At 29.2% G+C, this 22,665-nt stretch overlaps 3 protein-coding genes across 4 annotated transcripts; 1 reads left to right on the top strand and 2 right to left on the bottom strand.

Moving 5' to 3' along the window:
* The first annotated feature begins 2,702 nt into the window (after positions 1–2,702).
* Positions 2,703–7,041, top strand: LOC111276746 (uncharacterized). The gene is made up of 2 exons (XM_022862520.2): positions 2,703–2,862; positions 6,603–7,041. Exons 1-2 carry the CDS (start codon positions 2,787–2,789, stop codon positions 6,824–6,826), a joined length of 300 nt encoding a protein of 99 aa, XP_022718255.1. The 5' UTR covers positions 2,703–2,786; the 3' UTR covers positions 6,827–7,041.
* A 4,523-nt stretch (positions 7,042–11,564) lies between these two features.
* On the bottom strand, positions 11,565–13,275 carry LOC111277659 (transcription factor TCP22-like). Its single transcript, XM_022864055.2, has one exon. The coding sequence runs from the start codon at positions 13,076–13,078 to the stop codon at positions 11,849–11,851; it is 1,230 nt and encodes a 409-aa protein (XP_022719790.1). The 5' UTR covers positions 13,079–13,275; the 3' UTR covers positions 11,565–11,848.
* Positions 13,276–17,386: 4,111 nt separating this feature from the next.
* On the bottom strand, positions 17,387–22,445 carry LOC111276745 (putative alkaline/neutral invertase D). 2 transcript variants are annotated; one of them, XM_022862519.2, is made up of 5 exons: positions 22,192–22,445; positions 21,216–21,656; positions 20,359–20,790; positions 19,088–19,646; positions 17,387–17,900 (listed from the first exon to the last, which is right to left on the bottom strand). In XM_022862519.2, the coding sequence occupies exons 2-5, from the start codon at positions 21,600–21,602 to the stop codon at positions 17,605–17,607; spliced, it is 1,674 nt and encodes a 557-aa protein (XP_022718254.2). In that variant the 5' UTR covers positions 21,603–21,656; positions 22,192–22,445; the 3' UTR covers positions 17,387–17,604. The 2 variants fall into 2 exon arrangements, with proteins under 2 accessions (XP_022718254.2, XP_089619619.1); XM_089763493.1 differs by having other exon boundaries at positions 21,216–21,610; positions 22,192–22,423.
* Between the last annotated feature and the right edge of the window lie 220 nt (positions 22,446–22,665).

Raw genomic sequence — 22,665 nt, 5'->3', positions numbered from 1 at the left:
AATTTTTAAAATGGAATCTACCAAACTATTGAAAAATTTCATAAATAAAATTTTCAAAACATAAAAATAAAAAAATAATTTTTATCCTCTAAACTATTTGAGAATTATTTTTAAGTCTTACCAAACTATTATGAGACTTTATTACTTTTTTTTGAATAAAATATGTTAATAAATCCAACGACGGAGCCTTTTCAGAATGAGACACTAGTCTCTATAAATACTCATAAGGTGAAAAAATTATTTTAAATTGCTACCAAACTATTGGGATAATTTTAAGATTAATTTTTAATATTAAATTATTTGATAAATCATAAAAATGATCAAGGCTTGGATAATTTGAAATCAAACTGGTACCATCCTTTAGATGGGCATTGTAAGGGTGCTATAACTTTTTTCATGCATAATCGACTCCTAAACCTAACATCTATTTTTGCATATTAAAATATGTTTTAGGTGGTCAATCACATTTAGATAAAAAAGATTTGTGACAACTCCTCTAATCTATGTATAACGATAAATTCACGAATTTATACGTTATGACAATCATATATGATATGGAATCTTGATGTATAAGAACCTCCTCATATTTAGTCAATTTATTAAGAAACTCTTCAAATGAAATGTGAGATTCTCAAGCTCTAACAACTAAAACAATTTCTTTGAAATCAACACCTATACCATTCAGAGCATGGATAATCAAATCCTCTTCAGTAATAAGAGAATTTATTGAAGCAAGTTCATCAATAATACTTCTTAATTGTTGAAAATATTTAGACACTAAATTAGTATGTGACACCATAATCTCGTATCAGGTAAATCTCTGAATTTGGGGCATGACATCGTACCCCTAAACTGATTGAGTTTTTCTTTGAAAGTCATCATCCTCAACCATAATTTATTGGCCAATAATTTATTAATTTTATTCTAAGCTTCTAAAAAGGAGTTTGAGGAGAAAAAAAAATGATTGTATCAATGAACGAGGAAATCATGACATGTAAAAAAATTGATTCTAACTAATCAAGTGATCATAAGTAGGATTGGAGATCATTTCAGGAGAGATGGAATTTTCTTTTACAATCATTTTTGTGGACAAAGGATTGATCAATCAATATAGGCTCAAAGTTTGTAACCAAGCAAAAAAAAGACTTGAATTGATTTCTCCACGAGGAAAAGTTAGAGTGTGTGAGTTTAATTGGGAGGCAGGCAACAACATTGATAGTAAAAATAGTTGTTGGATGGTTAAAAATTAAGATATTAGATCTAATGTAATGACACCAGAATAGGTGGGAGTTGGATTAGAAAAGTTGTTGGTAGTAGTGAAAGTTATGCGATATGTAATCGTGGACAAAAGATAGAAAGAAGAAAGGTAAGAACAGAGATTATGCTTATTAGGGGTGATAACAATTTGATTTAATTTCAATTTGATTCGATTTTGCTTAATACATAATATTATAAAATTTTAAAATCTACTATTAATTTGAATTGAATTTCTTTTGAAACAAACTTGATAATAATCGAATTTTATCAATTCAATTCATTGGATTTTAAAAATTAATTTTAAAAAATTGTTAATATTATTTTAATATAATGTTTAATATATTTAAATAGATTTGGTATAAAATAATTATTTTTATTTTATAACAAATAATTATATTTATTTTATAACAAATAAAAAAAATAATTTTGGTTTATTTTTTTTATTTTTTCAATTCTTAATTTAAAAATTTAATCCAAACTTTATTGAAACTGAATTAAAAAATTTCCAAACCGAGTATTATAGTTTCGAATTAGTTTTTGATTTTTCGATTTCCTCCCCCTAATTCTCGTTGGAGCTTGCTGGTTCTCGATACCATAAAATAGTTTAATAATAATAGAATTGGGAGAAGAAAGGATTGAAGGCATTCGTTGTGTTGTATGACATTTGTAATACAAATAAACAAGATAAATAAAAGATAAATATATAATATGATAAAAATATATAAAATCCTTTGAGTAAGAACAAGCTATAATGTAGTAATATAAAAATCTCATTGATTAAGGACAAGTTATAATGGAAAATCATGGGAACGACTTTATAATCTTGATCTTTTGAAGTTTTCAAACTTTTATTTCTTTCAATAGTTTGATTTTATTTAGCCAATAAAAAATTATTGTCTATTTTATTTAAAAACATACAAAAAAAATATATTTATACTATATATAAAGCTCCTAATTAAGTTAGTGTCACAATTTAAGTGACAGCAACTCAATTGAGGAATTAACATAAAAACCCAATTTAATAATAATAATGAATATAAAATTTAAAATACATTCCTTCTGTTTCATTTTTTTATTTATATATATTTTTGGATATTTCAAAATTATGTCATTTTTTTAACATTTAAAATTTTTATTTTTTATATTTTTAAATTATATATTTGTAATTTTTAATATTAAAAATCATTAAATTTTAATTTTAATATTAAATACATTAAAATCAATTTTTTTTATTTCATAAAAATCAATACAATTTAAATATTTTAAGACGAAAAGAATATTAGATATTCATGAAATAATTTTTCCTGCTGAAATGTCCCATCATACGGACTCTAAGAGCAATATTGGGTAGGCTTCGACAGTTCGAAGTTCAGCCCAGTCAAACCAATTACACGTGTGCAACTCCACACGTTTGAAGGACACAATTAACAGTGAGGGTACTTTTGCAGAATTATAAAGGCCGCAGATTTGTGGAACCAGGGGGCATTTGAGCTAATTTGTTTGTGAAAAAAAAGAGAAAAAAACAAGCCATGGCGTTGAACGGTGGGCTTAGATCGGCTTCTAGGCTTCTGACTTCGTCGTCTCAATCGCTTCTCTCCAAGTCAGGTTGGTGACCCAGTAGTATTTTGGTTTTCTGTTTGGTGGCTGAGAAAATAGAGGAAAATAATGGAGGATGAGAATCTGGGTATTAGGAATTCTTTGTTGTTAGCTACAAATAGAAGGTTTATTACGCTGTTTATGTAGATCTGCTTGATGGTTTTTTTTTTGTTATTTCGTTTGTTGATTTTTTTTTTGGATGATTTCATATTATATATGGTTTCGATGATTGAGTGTCGATTGGATTGATTGTTGTTGGAAACCCATGTTTTATGTCAAGTAACTGAATGAAACTTTCTTATCTTACAAGGGTAAAAATGCTAGCAGATAGCTCAATATTGTTAATAATCATTCTTTCAGTAAATAAATGCCTAAGGGAGTTGTTAAATAGGTTTAGATGTATTCTGTGAATAGCTATGTTGTCGTAGTAGGTTGATTCCTGGTTCCCCTTAATCAGCATTTGCTTATAGAGTTAGTTTTGAGAGCATCTACAAACGCTATATAATTTTTACATTAATTTTTATGACTTTTTTTTAATCTTTTTCTAATATGAATAATTTGTTGGCAACTCCACTTTCGTGATTATCTTTCTAATAGATTGCATTTTAATTGAGAGAGGACTGTTTGAGATAGTTAGGACATGTGAAACGAAGGCCTATTTGTGCACCAGTTAGGAGAAATGAGCTTCTGGATTGGGGAAAGACATAACTTTTAGAGGTAGACCACGAAATATATAGATGTAAGTAATACAAAATGATATGAGGGTTAAGGAAGTAGATGAAAAAGTTGCTTTTGATAGAAATGAGGGGTGCTAAAAGATTCAAAACTACAACTTAACATGAGACATGATTCCTTTTTTTGGCCTTTCCTACAGCCGACCCAAAGTTATGGGCTATAAGGCTTAGATTGTTGTTGTTGTTTTAGGCTGCATTTGAATTCTTTTTTTTTGGGTTTTTGTCCTAATAAATTGAGTGGGTTGCTGCCAAGTTTTGGTTTTACAATACAAACTTAGAGCCCTAGCCTTTGTTTACATTTTGAAAATGGTTGCTTTTGCAATTATATAGATGTGGAAGCTTCTGGATATTTTACATGCAGAATTGTTGTTCAAATGATATAAGAAAAGTTCTTCTTTCTATGTTTTAAGTGTTTGAGATGCTTTCTTTTTTTGTATTTATGTGACCTTCGTCTCTTGCATTACATGTTACAAGAAGAGGAGGGATTAGGGTCAGCTTAGGGTTTTCTTTTAAAATGTTTTTGGACTTAAAAAAGAGCTAATAATTGGGCTTTAATTTTTTTCATTTTTTTTTTTTTTATATAAATTGGATTTGTATGGATAGTTGTCTTAACTCAATCCAAAAGGCAAAAATTTTACTAAGTCTTGGGCGTCTTCTATCTTGGGCTCTTGCCTAGCTACAAAGTTACATGGATTTGAGTTTAAGATCATTAAATATATGTCTAAGTATATTTATGAAACAAAATTATTTAAAATTAATATTAATAGTTAAAAATAATTAAATTGATGAAAATATTTTCAAAGATATATATTTTTTGCATTTTTATAAAGGAAAACATAAAAAATACTATTGGCGAGCCTATAATTGTTAATAGCGTACCAACTAACCCCACCCCTCATACCACAAATTAACTAAATGGTGTATCTCGTTCCCACACCTATACCGCAAATTGGTACATACTAAGTTCTTGGTAACCATGGTCCATACTCCTAATATGGCTAACGATGAAAATTTTCTACATCTCTTCATACGTGTCTTGAAGTATATTAGTCATGTCTACAACACATGTTATGTTTCTTTGTCCTCTTTAATTTCTCTCTTAGGCATGCTATGTATTAATTATAGCTGGATGGGTTAAAGAAAGTTGAAAATGAAGAAGTGACTTGAAGATTGAGTGAATGATTGGATGAGCCTTGATCTTTTCAAACTATACTGGCTTCCTTTTAGATTATATGTTCCTAATTGAAAGGAGAACAAGAAATTCCCCCTTGGTCATTGCATTCTGCACCATAATTATTAGTAACTTGGTAGGTATTGGCTTGTGCTACAGGTACAGGAATGAGATACGTTATTTTATTAATTTGTGGTACAAGGGGTGGCCTTGGTACATTATTATAGATTGTGGTATGCTTTGGAACAATTAGTGGTTCACCAACATTTTTTTTTTTATGTTTTCCCTTATCAAGAAACATAAAAAAATGTTTTTCTTTTAAAATCTTTTCATCAATTTAATGTATTTTTAACTATGAGTATTAATTTTAAATAATTTTGTTTCATAAAATATAATTAGAAATGATCTTAAACTCTAATCCGTTTAATTTTGTAGTTAGGCTAGAGCCTAAGATATAAAAGGCCCAAGACTTAGTAATACTTTTACTTTTTTAGGCAAAAATCCATATAAATCCAATTTATAGAAGATAGAATTGAAAAAGATTAAATCCCAATTATTAACTCTATTTTAAGCTGAATAACGGTTTGAAAACAGAACCCTAAGTTGAACTGACTCTTTACTCTTCTTCTTTCTTTATGTTGATTGCATGGACCCTTTCTTATTCTAAGCTTTGTGATGGAGTCATAGAAATTCCCTCATTTCTCTTTTCTTTTTTTCTACTTCTTTCGGTTGCAATACCATCCACACAAAGGATGAAAAGGAACTCCATTTTAGAGATCCACATTGCATACTAAGAGTTTTGTGGTCGTAAACATACCACAATCTAGATCCCACCAACTGGGTTGGAAGATGAGACAACTTGCAAAAATATATGAATGCTTTGCTATTTAATGCTTGGAATGTAGAAAGAAGACCTTAATGGTGTGTTTGAATGGGGTATTTAGAGAGAAATTTCATCTCATTCAAGGTTTTAAAAATTCTAATAATGAATTGATTTGATTGGCAAAAAATGGGAAATTTCAAAATTTAGGAGGAATTTCAAGAAAGAATTTGGGCACCTCTTGAAATTGCACCAAAAGGGGTAGTTTTCAAAATTTCTCCAAATCTAACCTCACTTCATCCATCGTAGGATAGCCCTTCATAAAATACAAAATTAAAAAAACAAAAGATCATTTGTTTATCTCTAATATATTTTTTTCATATTATTAGTATTATTAATATATTTTTTAGATCTAATAATATCCATATTGCATATGTATACACATATATTCCTAATATACTGTTATTCTTTATTATAATTATTGTTTTTTGTCACCAAATTCCATTAGGCCAAATTTCTTTTTAGGAAACTTATCTGAAGAGGACAGTTGAGATTTACAATTGATACATTTTAAAATGTCTTAATTTCTAATTTCTTCGTAGTTTCAGAATTTTCCATCCAAACACACTCTAAAATCTCTTCCATTGTGTAGCATATGACAGTTTTCTAAGGTGGTTCATGGTTGTTTAAAATGCATTGAATCATGCATCTTTATGTGCAAAATGCAAATTCCTCTTCTTTATTATTGGTGATACCATATCTAATCTGAAATGAATAGTTATATTCTGGATGACATCTACAATTTAGATATTTAGGAATAATTCGTAATGAGTGCTGGTGGTTCTCTCCTAGCTGCCTTTCGAGTTTGTCGTCGTACTGACTCTGGGATTATTCCAGAATTCTTAGATGTTCAAAGAAACTAGAATTTAGCCTCAATGCTGTTGAATTTTTTTGTTGCAATTATGCTTTTTGGTACTAATATGTATAAAATTCAACGGAACTATTCGTGTTGTGTTTCTGGCAGCCAATAAAGGGTTTCATTCAACTGGAGTGAAGAGGATGGGGGGAAGCCACGAGCACGGCCATGATGAACCATATTACCTTCATGCTAAGCATATGTACAACTTGGACAGGATGAAACATCAGACGCTGAAGATGTCTCTTGCTGTTTTCACAGCCTTCAGCATCGGTGTCTCTGTTCCCATCTATGCCGTCATTTTCCAGCAGAAAAAAACTGCATCTGGCTGAATTCGGATGCTTACTTTGATGGCTGCAATAATGGAAGCAAACCCGGGACACAGGGTGCCTTTGTAATCAACTTTTGAAATGGTTTGATATGAAGATATTGCGCACTTCTGTTCACCGTTGATTATGGAACTTTAGGATTGGTAGTATTCTGCATTTGATAATAATATTTGATGGTCCAATTTGGATTTTCAATGGAAATGCTTTTATTTTCTGAATTTGAATCGTTTGCCTCTTCAGTCTCCAATCTGATGGAGCATTTAGATTTTTTTTTTTAATTTGAGTTATACTTATTATTTGTCACTAAATCTAATAATTCGTGTTATCGTATATGATTTCAAACATGATATAAATAATGTTGATACGAATATGATATGTTTATTATACATGTTATATGTAATTTAAGTAACACAATACGATTAATAGGATTAGATACAAATACTATGATTAGATATGATTAATTTATTTATTTAAATAAAAGAATCATTTAAATTATAATTTAAATAAAAAATTATTTAAAAATTAAATAGTTATAATCTAGTTAAATATTAAAATGATACAATAAATAAAATTATTAATTTATTTGAAAAATAAATCAAAATAATGTTTTAAATTTATATGTTATATAAGTTTACATAAATAATACTATATTTTAAATGTGTTATTACTATTTAACAGGAACATGATACAGTTAAAATGTAAAATATAATTACATTAAATTCATATATAATTTTTTATGATATTTTCATATTTAGTTTAAAATTACCTATCTCTTTGCCACATGAATGCCCACGAGGAAAAGTTGCATAAAGAGTAGACTATATTTCCTGTATATGAAATAGGACGAAAAAAGTTTTTGTGCAATCTCATTTTGAGCAGACTTTTTAAAAAATCAATAACTCAAACTAAAATTAAAAAAAATAATGAAGCTAGTGTGATTTCAGTTGATCTCAAATTAGAAAATTACCATCAATTAGCTATTAGGTCAAAGATATTAAAATCAATTTCAAAATTAAATATTTCAAGTTCCAACTCAAAACTAAATATTTCGAAATCTAAATTACAATGTTAATAGATAAAAAATTTTAGAAAGTACCCAAATTAAATACTCGTGGTAAAGTACCAACATTTAGTTGGACTGTCAAATCTTCACCGCCACAGATGAGCTTATTCCAGCTAAGCAACATTAAATGAGTTTATATAAGAAGAACGATAGATCAAATGTGGTCAAGGTGCAATTACTCATAAATTCCCCATAACTGATTTTCCCATCCTATCGGGTCATGAAAGTGTCATTTCTCAGACACCATTGAAAGGAATTATATGAAGAAATTATTCTTTTTATCTCATTTTGCACCGAAACGTTTGGATAACAAAAATTAGTGCGGTTAAACCTAGTTATCTGAAAATTTGAAACGGAAGAGGAAGGTTCCAGTGGAGATTCTCCCATTCCTACCGCAATTTTTTTTTCATTTTTGACCTTTTTTTTTAAATATTAATATTATATTATAGGAAAGAAAGTTATAGTTATTTTTTTTTCATTTTATTTTTTATTTTAAAATTAAATATAATTAATAATTTTTTATAATTATGTGATTAATTATTAATTAATAACTAAAAATTAAATGAATACATAAAAATTTATTTATTAACTAAATACATAGAATATTATTTACTTTATATATTTTTAAATAATAAATAATTAAAATTTTTTTGTATATAAATTTAATTTAATATCTTTAATAATAATTTTTCTTTTCGTTATAATTTATTTTATCACCGTCGTTGTGTTTGTATTCAAATATATATTTCGTCTTCAATTTTACTGTCATAATTATTTTTAATGTTATCGAAATTAATTTTATTATTTATTTAAATTGACATATATAGGACAAATATTACTCACATTTATCAATCAAATTTGAATCTAAAATTTAATTCAATTAATTTATATAATTATTTTTAAAATATAATAAATAATAATTTTAAATTTTAATATTTATAATCTCAATCTCTTATTCTTAAATCCCAATTTACGACTATTTTTGTAAAAAAAAAAAATTAAATATAATTTTTTTACAACTTGCAACTATTAAAAATTGAATTGTAATTATTAAAATTAAAAATTTATCAACATCCCGCGCGTGATTGTTGACAAAATCTAATTTCTTTGAAAATATGACTTGGCAACGGCGGGCAAAAATACGTGGTAAGAAAAAAATTATACCAGAGGAAAATAGGAAAGGATCTCCTTGTTGGCGGATGTAATGTTTATTATTTTCATCATAAACTTAATATAATTAAAACAAATTTAGGATCAAAATCTATTAACATGGATCCTTTTTTTAAAAAATCAATTTTTTTTATATTTTTACTCAATTTAAGATCTTTAAAATTTTAATAATAAATCAACTTCAATGTTCCTTAAACACTTTTAAATAAAATAGTGGACATTTTCACGATTTTTTAACAGTTTTTCCGGAAAAAGATATCAAGAGAAATTAGCTCAATCAATTGGAAAATATTTCGTGTGTTTTGAATTGAACTTTTCATAAGAAATCTCTTATTGAAATTGATCTTGAATGAACAATTTTTATTAAATATATGACACAGTTTTCTTAAACTTAGTTTAGTATTATTGTTACTGTTTGTGCTTAGCTCCGACTTTATGACGTTTTTGGAAAAACAGAAGAGAAGGATAGTGAGAGTGCAAACACAGAATGTGCAACTTAGATAAAATGAGGTCGAGAACGAAGTAAAAATGAGAATATGAATTTAGGATTAACTTACTTTAGTGATGTTTGAACGTTCATATTTATAGGTGAGCAATAATAGATAATCAGAGGATAATAATAACAATACTAAGTTGATGTGATATTGAGCATATCAAATTAAATTGACATAATTTGTCAGATCGATAAAAATAATAAAAATATCTTTAAGTATCGATTGAAGGCTTCTAAAAAAAAAAAAGACTATCACGCTCTTTTAACTATCAAATGCCCTTAATAGTTAAAATTGAAAAAAATTCGATGTGAAAAAAGCTTGCTTGAAAATATTTTAAAAAATTATTATGAAAAGTTATAATTTAAGATTTTTGAGTGTTTGACATTATTGTAAAAAATTAGAATGCCTAAAGAGCCATAATGTTAAAACAAATAAATTATTTTTATCAAAAATAAAAAATAAATGAAATAAGTACTTGATCATTTTATTTTCAAACCGTAATTACAATTTTTTATAAAATTTTACTATTGATTCACTTTTAATAATAAAAAACACTTTTAACTTAAACTGTAATATATTTAACATTATTTTTACATTTAAAAATTATTTTTTAAAATTCAAATGCAACACTAAACCAACCCTTCTTCTATGTAAAAGTGAATGGTTTATCTACCGCAAATTTTATTAAAAAAAAAAAACAAGTAAAAGAAAATTCCGTGGTGGAACAAATGGAAAGTGCCAAGGTTGACTGACTCTGAAAGGTGTCTTATTAAAGATAATCGATCAAATAATGTGTTATTGTTGTGGTTTAGATGAGGATTAATAAGAGTGGTCAGAAGATTCGAGATTTGTCGGCTGTATTGTAATCGTGTTTATCCATAAAAATGTTCACATTTACAAGGCCGATTCTCTGGCGGCTAACTCTGGTCAAGTGTTGTAGGCACCTCGGTTTGGCTCTATTACTCGACAATTATATGATTTGGGTTGATTTCTGAGTCCATTGTTTATTAAAAACAAAGAGAAAGAGAGTTGGACATGAGACAGTTGGCAAGATTCCTTATTATTTGCCATCTTTTTTGTCTTTTATTTTACAAACGGACAACCAAGCAAAAATCCTAATGCAACAAATTAGGCCAAAAAGATATAGAAACCTAATCCTTCAATATCAAGACATGTGGTGCACATTGGGCAGCCTAGGCTAGGATGAGAAAAAAAACAAAAAAAATCGATTTTAAATGATAATGTTTAATTTCAATTGATTTTTTTTTATTTAATTTGAATTAAATTTAAATATTAAATATATATATTAAGTTTGGATTAAATTTTAAATTAAAATATAAAAATTAAAAATAATAAATCGAATTAAATTAAAAAAATTTTATTAATGTATATATTTAGTTTTTATAAAATAAAAATAATTATTATATATAAATATATTAAAAATTATATTAAAATAATATATAAAAAATTTAAATTTTAAAAAAATTTGATAAATAAAACCTAACTGAACTAATAAAATTTAATTGAAATTGAATCAATTTAAGATAAAAATTAATTTAAATTTAGATTAAATTTAAAAAATTATAATAATTTATATTATATCCAAATAAATCGAATCAAATTTAATCCAATCCAAACCGTCCATCCCTTACTTTGCCTTTCTTTCATTCCCAAGTTTCCTACTTTCTTTGACAGAATAATTGTTTCATAATCACGTTGTTATCTTCTCTTTCTGTTCATTTTATTTACATAAAAGATTACGGTCTAAAAATAAAAGAAAAGTTATCAATATTAATATTGATATTGAAATTTATTAAATATTATCTTTCAAAGATTTGTTGAATATCTTCTTTTTTTTTAAATAAATTGTATGATCACCTGAATTAAACTTAGTGACTAAACAATAATAGTATTTCTTTATTCTTGTCTTCCATCTCTCCTTCCTTTAATGGCCACATTTCTTTATCCTAATTGCCCGCAAAGAAAGAATTTGAACAAAACAATCAAATAACCATAGCATGAAAAGTACCTTTTTTTTTTTTTTTCTTTCTTCTTCAATATATTTTCACACTTGGAAAAATGGGGGCAATGATGGCTTGTGTTAGTTTAATGGCCATTTTTGACACCCCACTACACATGGATTACATTTCAGCATCCGAGGATGATCAAAGCTACTAATAACAATCAACAATCCCAAAAAAGTAGAAAAAAAAAAAAAAAGAACACAAGCATTTACAGAAAGAAAAGAAAGCAATATTGGAACCTGGGTCCAAAAAATTGTGATTTGACCAAATTTTATCATTGAGAATCTGTTGCATGATTTTCATCTCCATTGTCACTGCCTTGGGTATGGTTTTCTTGATGCTGTTGCTCCAAATTCATTCCTAAACCAACTCTATTATTGTTGTTGTAAAGATTAATTCCACTGCCAAGTAACCCCATATTAGTTTCTGTCACTCCTAAACCAAGCTGCTGTTGTTGCAATATCATTGAACCCAGCTGAACTGGACTCACCCGACCCCCACCTGAATAATGAGCTGGAAACGTCCACATCTGGGTTTCTGGCACACTGGCTGATGCGGTGGCACCACCACCTACTGGCAGCATCCAAAATGCATTACCTCCATTGGTGGTGGCAGGCGCAACTGCCCACATAGCTGGAGCTGGTACCATGTTAGCTGTGCGAAAAGAACCGGGTTCTTGGTCTTGGATTCCGGTTCTCTCCGGTTTAGCAGAATTTGCGTCTACACCACCCGTTTCAGCGTTGTGTTGAGATGTTTCCTTGAAAATGTCTTCTCTGAATGGCTTTGTGGTGTAATTCTCGATAGGGTTAGTACTTCTCATGGAGGTATCAGGGTTCAGGATTTGAGGGTACAGCTGATGGTGAAACCCTAACATGGCAGCACCAGCAGGGTTGTTGCTAAACCTTCTACTGTCATCTCCATTACTGTTGTAAAAACCTAAAGCACTGTGGAAAGAGAGAGGTGCAGATTTTGATGAAGGAGCTGAAATAGTAGAGCCACTGCTGCGAAGTGAAACGTTGAGAGTAGAGAAATTGGCTGGGATGGTGCCAGTTCCTGTGGCAGCTATGATGGCTGGCTCCGCCTGTTGAAGCAGCCACTCGATGGTTTCACCATCAGATTTATGGCCTAATTCCCTGGTGAGTTGGAAGACTCTGGCGGCGCAGATGGCGGGCATGCGGATGCGGCGGCCACGGCCATCGACCTTAGTGTGGCGGTCCTTGGTGGGTCTTTTGGCAGCTGTAGGTTTAGCGAGGGAAGAAGTGGAAGTAGGGGAGGAAGAGCACTGAACCCCAACTTGGTTGGAAATGGAGCCCATGAATGGGACATGGGCTGGGGCCGCCTGAGCCTGATCATGAGAAGAGGTCCCATGTGCGCCAGCAGCAGCTGCTTGTTGTTGACCATCAGGAGAGGCCAGTTGCAGTGAAGATTCTTGTTTCAGGCCATGGTGGTGATGGTGGTCACTGCTACTGGTGCTTTTATTGTTCTGAGACTCCATTATTTCCATCCGGCCAGGGTTTCCAAAAAGATTTCTTTGTCTATCAAATTAAACCATCTTAAAAAAAGAAACCCCCTTTTTTTTTCTTTTTTTTTCTACCTCATATTTATTATTATTATTATTATTATTGGTTGGGCAAAAGGCTTATGAGTTGTGAATTGTGATCCTGACTACACTGTTAGTGCTTGGGAATCTTCTTTTCTTCCTTGTGAATGACTGGTGTCCTTTGAGAAAGAGATTAGGTGAGACAGCAGGGGCAACAAAAACAAAGCAAAGATTAAAAGAATCAGTAAATTTTGTAACACCTCGGTGTTTATAATTCACTTTTAATGAAATTAATTCATCAAATTAATTTAATTTAATTAATCATAATTAAATTAATTTTAATGAATTACTAAAAATTATTTTCAAAAATTTTTAATTTTTGATTAATTTGATTCGAAAATTAAATTAATCAAAATTTTAAGTTAAATATAATAAAATTTAAATAAAAAATAAAAAAATGTCATTTTCGTTCATAAGTTGTTAAAGTTTTTAACATAATATTTTGGTGTTTAAATATTTTATTAGATAATTTTATTTAATTTATTTAAAATATAAAAATTAAGAGTTTAAAATATAATTTAAGTTAAATATATTTATTATTTATTTAATCAAAAAAATCAAATCAATAAAATTAAATTGGATTAATTAATTATTAAAATTAATAATTTTAACTCAGTTAATGAAAATAAAATAAAATAATTTAATTAATTTAATTTCAAATGATTTGATTTAAAACTAATCAAGTTAATCAAATAAATACTCTGAACAACATCCCACTCGTGGGAACCTTTTATACATGGCAATTAATTACAATGACAAAAACTTGATGATTACGTCAAATTTACCAGGCTTCAAAACAATGGAACATTCAAGATTTTTTTATCTATTTATAATTTATATATATAATTATGATAAATTTATTAATTTTATTGATAAAAAAGATGTTTAGAGAATTTATATATTTTTTTAATTTTTAATTTTTAAAATATCAATAAATACTTTAAAAACATCTTTTTATAAAAAAAAAATGTATTAATGTTGAAATTTCCTTGTTCACATGACTTTTTAAAACAACTTGTCGTGTTGAAAGGTTTGTGACTACCTGTGGTTGGACTTTTCGGTGTGAAATGTTGAAAACTTGAGAAAAGGGAAAGTCATGACTTATTTTTTTCTCTTACTGCACACTGATTGAGTTATCGTTGACAATGACGCCAAAGATATTAAAATTTATATATTTATATTATTTTTTATATAAAAATTATTTATTGTGCACATATAAAAATATAAAATATATATTTTTAATTTTATTAAATTATATATAATAATTATTATTATTTTAAATTATATTAGTTTTATATCATATTTATATTATATTACTATAAGATATATTAAATTATCCTGTGTAATTTCAATAATACCCATAAATATTTGTTTTGACGCTTTAGAGTAGTCCTATTTCTGTCTCTGGGAAGTTTTTTTTGCTTATTTTTTAGCTCAATTTTGTGCATAATATAGATTAGGTACCAGAGACCTATGGCCCTCCCTCACATCTATGAAAGTTTGTGCAGTAAAACTGTAAAAAAAAAATCACCTGCCAGGGTGATTTGTGAAAGAAAAAAGTAAGAAAGAAAGTGCAGAAAAACAGCAATTGAAAATGAAATTCACACCTACCTGCTGCTCCCTCAATTAACTGTCCATCTATGTGTCTTGTCTTTTATGGGAACTTACTGATGAGTCAATCCAGTCAACACTCAAGTTTTAGTGCAGATTTTTTTTCTGTTACATTTCTCTTTTAATTATTATATTATAATTAATTAATTATAATTTAAAATTATACAAATTTTTTTTAAAAAAATAAATTTTCATATAAAATAAAAATTATAAGTGAAATGCATCTCGTAACATTAATACTTAAACATAAGCATGAAAAAAATAAAATTCTCGTAACTCTCAATTCGCATTATATATCCAATAAATAAAATTTTAAATTAAATAATATATATTTTATTAATTTAAAATAAAAAAATTATATATTAATCATTAAATCAAATATTAAATACTTAATACTTATTTTATTTAATTTTTAAACCAAGGACCATTTTCCTTGTATTTGTCTGGTGCAAATAAATATTGCTGGTAGAAGGTGAGACTTAAGGGTAAAAAATAGTGAGGCATGAGCAGGACAAGGAACATGCGGCAATTATGGTGTACATTAAACGCAAAGGCCAAACAGCTTAGCAAAGCATCTAATGGACTAAGATTTCTTTTATATTAATGATGAAACTGATCTAAATAAAATTAAAAGGTATTAAATATAAAAATAATCTTTTATTATATGTTTTTGTTAATTTAATTTTTTTAAAAAATAAAATTCATAATAAGTATTTGAATTTTTACTTCGTTATATATTTTAATATTTTAGATTAACATTGATAAGTAAATTATTGATATGATATTAATATCAAATAAGGTCTTGATACGAATAAAAAATATCTAATTATCATCATTTATTATTATTGTATCAGTATTAAAAAAAATTTTAAAAATTAAAAAATCTTAAAATTTGAAAAAATAGTAAAACTTTTTTTAAAATTCCCAAAATTTGAAAAAAAAAACCAGAAATTTTTTTTGAAATTCTTAAAAAGTTCAAAAAATGAAAAACTCCGAAAATTTTTATAAAAAAATTTTAAAATTTTAAAAAAATCTTAAAATTTTTCAAAAGTATGAATAAATAAAAAATTCTTAAAAATTCAAAAAATCCAAAAATTTTATAAAAATTTCAAAAAAGGAAAAAAATAAAATAATTAAAAACATATTCCAAAAAAACCCAAGAAAAATCTGAAAATTTAAAAAATCTTAAGATTTAAAAATATGAAAAAATTCACAAAAACTTAAAAAAAATTTCCAACAATATTGCAAAAAGAAAAAAAATCTGAAAACTTAAAAAATAAAAACTGAAAAATAGGAAAAACTGAAAAATAAAATCACATAGGGCAAAATTTTATTTTTTTATTTTTACATATTGAAAATTTTCAGTTTTTTTCTAAATTTTAAAATTTTCTTATAATGTTTAAGTAATAATATGATGTAGCAATTACTGAATTTTTTATATGTATCATGATTTTATTAAATATTGATATCACGTCAATAATTTAATTGATGACTTTAATTTAAAATGTCAAAATATATGATAGAATAAAAATTCAGTTATCTAATTATAAATTTTAATTTTTTAAAATATTAAATTAATAAAAAATATAATATATGAATAATTTTTATATTTAATCAAATTAAAAATAATAGTAATGATAAAATTAATTAATATAATAATAAAATTAAAAATAAAGATGGATTGAATCTAAGCGAATCTAACAGTTCATCCCAATCCAAAGCCCCACTCGACGCCTTTTAATATCATCAACAAGAGTAAATCTAAGTCCATTATTCCACATCCATAATTTTTTGTCTATATTTTTCCTCTTCTTTTTATTGCTTTTATAGAATATTAGATATGGCACGGAGGAAGATTTTATTTCTTTGTTATATACTTAAAATTTTGATAATTAAAAATTTTTTGTTTTATACTTAAAATAAAAATATTCATCTATTCATATATACTTTTGATTTATTTTACTTCTAAAATTTCCTCTTTCTTCCCAATCCCATGTGCTTTCCACTCATAAATTTCTTCTCCATATTGTAAAAGAAACGACAAAGCTGTCACAGCATGCAACCATGCTCTTATATGCACACCACAATACAGGCAAGAACGCTTATAATTGCTTGCAATTAAGAAATGTTTTCTTCTTGATATTTAGTTATGTCAGCAATCCAAATTTCCAAGTACAATTGGGCAATTAGATTTTGTCACTTGGCTGTGGAAAAACGCTACCATTTATTATATTGTTCGTTGTTATTTGTGGGGTGTTGTCCACTTTAATTAAGTTTTGAATCTATTGGAGGCTTTACCTTTGTACATTTTCAGTGCTTTTTTCTTCATCCAATTGACAATTAGGCCATGGAATGAGGCAATTAATCAATTCGAGTGGAATTCATGAATGTCCACCTAAACCTAATAATAATCCTTCAATTTGTATATTCATGTAAACCGTTGATAATTTTTATATTCAACATAATTTATATTGATATGAAAAATATGAATTTTTTTTTTTGTTAAACTCATTGTTTTTATTAAGATTTTAACCCGTATTACCTTCTTATATCTTTTCCTATGATTTTCACATCGAATCATCACATTCAGCCCTAAAAATCTTACCTCAAAACAGCAAAATGTATCTTTTATTATAAAAGCAACAAAAATTAGTCTTAGCAACCGGCTATTGTACACAAAAGCAAACTTTTAATCAAAACATAAATGAACAAACGCCAAAAGAATGGTGTTATAATGAAAATTTTGAAGGTGGTCTTTTGCCAATTTTGTCTTTTCTCCCTACCTTTATCTGCTGATTTCTTTTGTTTGTTTGAACTGTTTAGCAAATCCAAGAAGATGATCTCTTTATCAATGGCTTCATCTGTTTGTCCTCCTCCAAAGAAATCATCCCCAAGTGTGATGGATCCTCCAGCATCATTTTTGCCACTAAATATCCTGCTATTGACCATGTCTGATACTTCCTAGCCTGTTTGCCAATAAATCTCCCGAGTTTACCATCATAATATTCCGGCCAGCTATCTTTCAACAAACGCGTCTCAGCAAGATCAATGGCACGTCTTGCAATCTGAGGCCTTCCCGTTTTGATGCAAGCAGCCGTTAGCAACCACAAAAGCACTGAATGCAAATAGTTGGAAATTGCAGGATGACAAAAAGGGAAGGTTAAGAGCATTAGAAATAATTTATTACTGCAAAACTCAGTCACGAAAATAAATGATCAATCAATCTATTTTCCACGCAAAGTCACATGCTAACATCCAATCCAGTACTACTTCCAAGAAGCAAGGTGATAATACACTCATTGGTATATCTTCAGTTGGACAAGTGAAGATGAGCATGTTAAATACATGGTGCAATATCGCCCACAGCTGAAATGAAGGATATTGACATAATTTACAGTAGCACATGATTCCCAATCTCAGGGCCTATAGCTAAGACAGCAACTAAACTAAGAAAATATATTACTTCCCTCATTGAGCACCGTCAGTGAAAGTTGCTGATGATTATTGAAAAAAAATTCCACCAGATATTTCAAACTTTATAAACTTAACTCATAAGAGAACAAGTTCAGATACATAATGATCTTCACTTCTAATTTTATTTTGAACAATTTACTAACCCAAGAACCTTGAAATTGGAAATCAAGAATGATATTAACAGAGAGCAGGCACGCAAACTTCACAAATCTAAAAGACCCAATCATGGAGACAACAAACATATCACCATAATAAAAAGATTAAGGGTCCAAAAGAGCAGACAAAAGGAAGAAAAAATCATTGGGGGAAGTTTTCGAATGTGTACGCATCAACTGATCGTCCCAATAACTTTCAAGCTCATGGGATTCATGACTCTAACTTCATGATGTATTCCCAACTAGTGTCAGAAGAGAAATGCTTCAAGAAGTGACGTTACTGTCCTGAACCCTTTTACCAAGTATTACAAGGGTTCTTTTGATCGCTTCTGAAGCATAAAGTTAATATCTTAGGTTCACAGGATAACTATTACTTCCCAAAATATTATTTGAATTTAGTTTCACATGTCAATCAGGTTATTGCTACCTTCAAAGCAGCTAAGTTTTGAGGATGGTTTATACTGATCAGAAGATGGTGGCAATTTGGGGATTTATGAAAGTGGAATAGCCAGGACCAACCTCTCAATGTTACTAATATTAGCTTCAAGTTTCGGCGTGTTGTGATTGTAATTTAATCGAGACAACGAGTTATACATGCAACAAACTAATTTCCTTTCTTATAATAAGATCAAAAGCACTGAAGTGAAGATAGATTAGAAAGCGATGGCCTTACCTGGCCAAGATCCTCCATTGTGATAACTCCATCTCGTGTTCTTAGGGTCACAACCGGTGACAATTTGCCATTCATGACTTTCAATTGCAGGATAAGCTATTTTTAGAGGCATTTCTCCAACAAGCTCATCCCAGCGGGCTTCAATAAGGTCCATTATAGCCATTGATTGCTCTGGAGTTGCAAGAGAAGATAGAATTGCTATACAGTTTCCTAAACAAAACCATCGGAAATCCATCCTTGCAGGACTAACATTGCCAATAAAGTAGCCACCACGTGTTGGCATAAAATCAAATACCCAGTCTGGGATGGAATCAGGAATAACATTAAACTTATTTACTGCAGTGTGAGAATACTCCTCAGTTTTATATCTGTAAATATCGTTTAGTTGTTGAAAGTCAAGCCAAAAGTAACTGCGCATGTGATAACTCAAGGCATGCAAACGCTTCACAATTCTTTCGATGCATTCTTTGCCTTCCACATCATGCTTTAGCATTGGTAAAGCACACCTCAATGCCATAAAGAAAAGTGCTTGAATTTCAATAGGATAGCCATAAATACCCTGTAAAATAAGTTTACACCATCATTAGAACATGCAGCTAATACTCCTTGGTCTCAGATAGGGAGAGAGAGTGGTGACAATAACTCTGATTGTCTGTAATAAGATTCTCAAAGAAGTGTTTTATTTGTACCAGATAACATTATTACTGTGTCACTCAAGACCAAAAGAACATTTTGAGACAAACAATGTATTGTTCATAAACTATGACAGTGTCACTTTCACACAAATATTCATATAATAACATATGAAATGAAATAAATTCTGAATTCATTTGCGTCAATGACTTCCCAAGACATTAGGAGATTGGTTACCAAATCAAGAATAGGTTGGTCTAAACAAACAAATGAATTACAGCAGCTGGACCATCACAGTAAACCACATCAACATGTTTATATAAGAAGCATGCTACTAAATTAAAACAAGGAATGGAATTTCTATAGGTCATGCTGCTCCATTCTCTCTGTCACTCAGCTATAACAATACAAAACTATCTGCCACACTATTTTTTCCATTAATAATATACATGATATCCAAATTTCAATTTTCATAAATTTTTTGCTACTTTTAATTTCTCGGATGCTTTGCATGTCTCGCATTAAATAAAAAAAAATTTTAAGATTGGTAAGGAACATTACATATATGAGCAGGTGAGGGCAAACACACACACATGCACAAAAGAAGGAGAAAGATTAAGACTAGAAGGGTAGCTTACCATTCTTCGATCAATCATAGAGCATCCATCAGCACAAAGTAGGGTTGGGAATGTATCAAACCCTTCAGAAAGACACAGAGTAAGTATAAGCTTCATCCCTTTTTGACACTCAGGTGTCTCAGCCAGAGATAAATCCCCAGTGGATTTTGTATATGCACGGAGCAGAATGATCCACCAGAATCCAGAGTCAACTGGAGCAACTCTTCCAATGGCACTCTCTCCAAAATCTGCAATAATTGTGTCTAATTTACGTACAGGATCATGAAGAACTTTGAAGCTAGCTGGCATTACACCTTCCCCTAGCTTGAATCTATCTACTCTTTTCTCCCAACCTTGAAGTTTTAGGGTCTTCAAGAGAAAGTTCTTAACTATCTCAGGCTCCCCATTCATCAGAAAAGCCAGAGCACTAGGCACAAAGTCTCGAACAAAAACCTGAACAAATTATCAAACATGAACAAAACAGTCTCAGAATATTTCAATATTATAACTGACCAGATGGTAGTGCATTTTAAGTGTTAAAAGTAACTAAAATTATTATGAATTTTCCAGAATTCTCTATTCATATTGAAGTTAAACATATTTGGCTTGAAGTTTCACCTAATCAAAGTTATCCAACTTGGATCTAGGTATTTTCTATGAAATGATGTTATCCCACATTCAATTAATGAAATGATGTTATCCCACAGTCAATTAAGTTTTGAGTTTGCTATGACCTTATATTCATGTTCAAGCTTTCCATCTATTACCAATTAGTTTTAGGTTGGATGCTTAACACAGGATCAAAATCAATACTAAATATGCAATAAGAATTTCAATATCAACAAAAAAGGGTTCCAAGTATCTGATGAGAACTTTACCTGATCATAGTTCAAAACTTCCTCGGAAGCATGGTCAATAGCGGCAATGGTACCAACTGGTTGGCCTCTGAAATACACCAAAGACCTCCTGAGAGCTTCCCATGCTTCAGCCACCATGGGGTGCGGTTCAAAGGAGTTTCTAGCCGATGAAGCCGGAGAATCAAAACCAGACCTCCCACCAGGTGAGTACGTGGTCTCACAATTGTCATGACCTCCCCTTGTGAGACCAATAGAGAGCTCACTGAGTGACCTCTCATCAAATGATCTTTGCCTCTCTATGTTAATCCTTGGCTTATCAAGGAGGCGTGAGAGATCATAATCATCCATTTCGGAGAGTGAGCAAGTTGAGCCCACGTTTCTAAGTCCCATCTCTTTAGCCGCATCCATTTCTTTGTCTTCAATGCACAAAAACAAAACTCTCAAGTTTCAGAAGAAAGAGATCTACAGTTCGAAAAACAAAACAAAACAAAAGAAAAAAGGATTAGAGCCCCAAATATTTTGGACAACAACAAAACATAAACCCTTTAGAATAGCAAAGAAACATGCTTAACATACAAACTAATGAATAAAAAGCCTTACTTTGTTATCCATTCAACAACCCTTTTTCCTTTTGGTTAAAAATAAACTTAAAAAAACAAAACTTTTGCTCAATACAATACCAAGATGGTTGAGGGACAAGATGAAATTTTCAACAACCAACCCAAAATCATCATCATTGTACATATGGGTTTGGAGATGATGCACAAAAATGTTTTAAAAAATTAAAAAAAAAAATTATTATAGCATATATTTGACTAAAGAAAAAATTACCATGGAAAAAATCAATCAAGATTTAAAAATACCAAGAAAAAACCAACAAAGAGCATAACAAAAGAAAACCCAGATCTGAAACTAAGCCAAAACATCAAAAAAAAAAAAAAAAACCATTAACACCCCCACCCCAAAAATAAAAGCTTTATAAAAAGTAAAAGCAAACCTTTAATAAAGCAAAAATGTGGAAGAGAATGAAATCTCCGGCAAGCCCAAGAGAGAAAAATGACCAGCGTTTTCGCCGGAAAATGGTCGCAAAGGAGAAAAGAGAGAAAATGCGAGGAAGAAAAAGAGAAGAAAAAGAGAACATTCTGGGAAGATATGATATTTATAGAAAGAGAAGAAATTGCTATAGGGAAAAAAAAAAAAAAAACAAAACAAAACAAAATATAATTGGAACAACAACCGAACTACTACCATGTCTTCTCCATCCTTTGATCCTTTGCAATAACAAGAAAAGTCTAAGTTTACCGGTAACTGCCGGTAAAAGCACGTGTGAAATGTACGGCTTCTGTCTGATTTGGTAACTGGAAGTCTGGAACTGGACTTTTCAGTGACCGACTTTTTTTTTATCAGTTTCGGTTGGATTTTTTTTTAACTAAAAATTGGTTTTGGTTGGTAATGTTGTAATTAATTACTT

Source organism: Durio zibethinus, chromosome 7 (assembly GCF_047325235.1).
Source record: "Durio zibethinus cultivar Kanyao isolate XHJ-2024 chromosome 7, ASM4732523v1, whole genome shotgun sequence".
Classification (NCBI taxonomy): Eukaryota; Viridiplantae; Streptophyta; class Magnoliopsida; order Malvales; family Malvaceae; genus Durio; species Durio zibethinus.
Note: the sequence above shows the minus strand (reverse complement) of the source record. Positions and strands in the feature narration are given on the sequence as shown.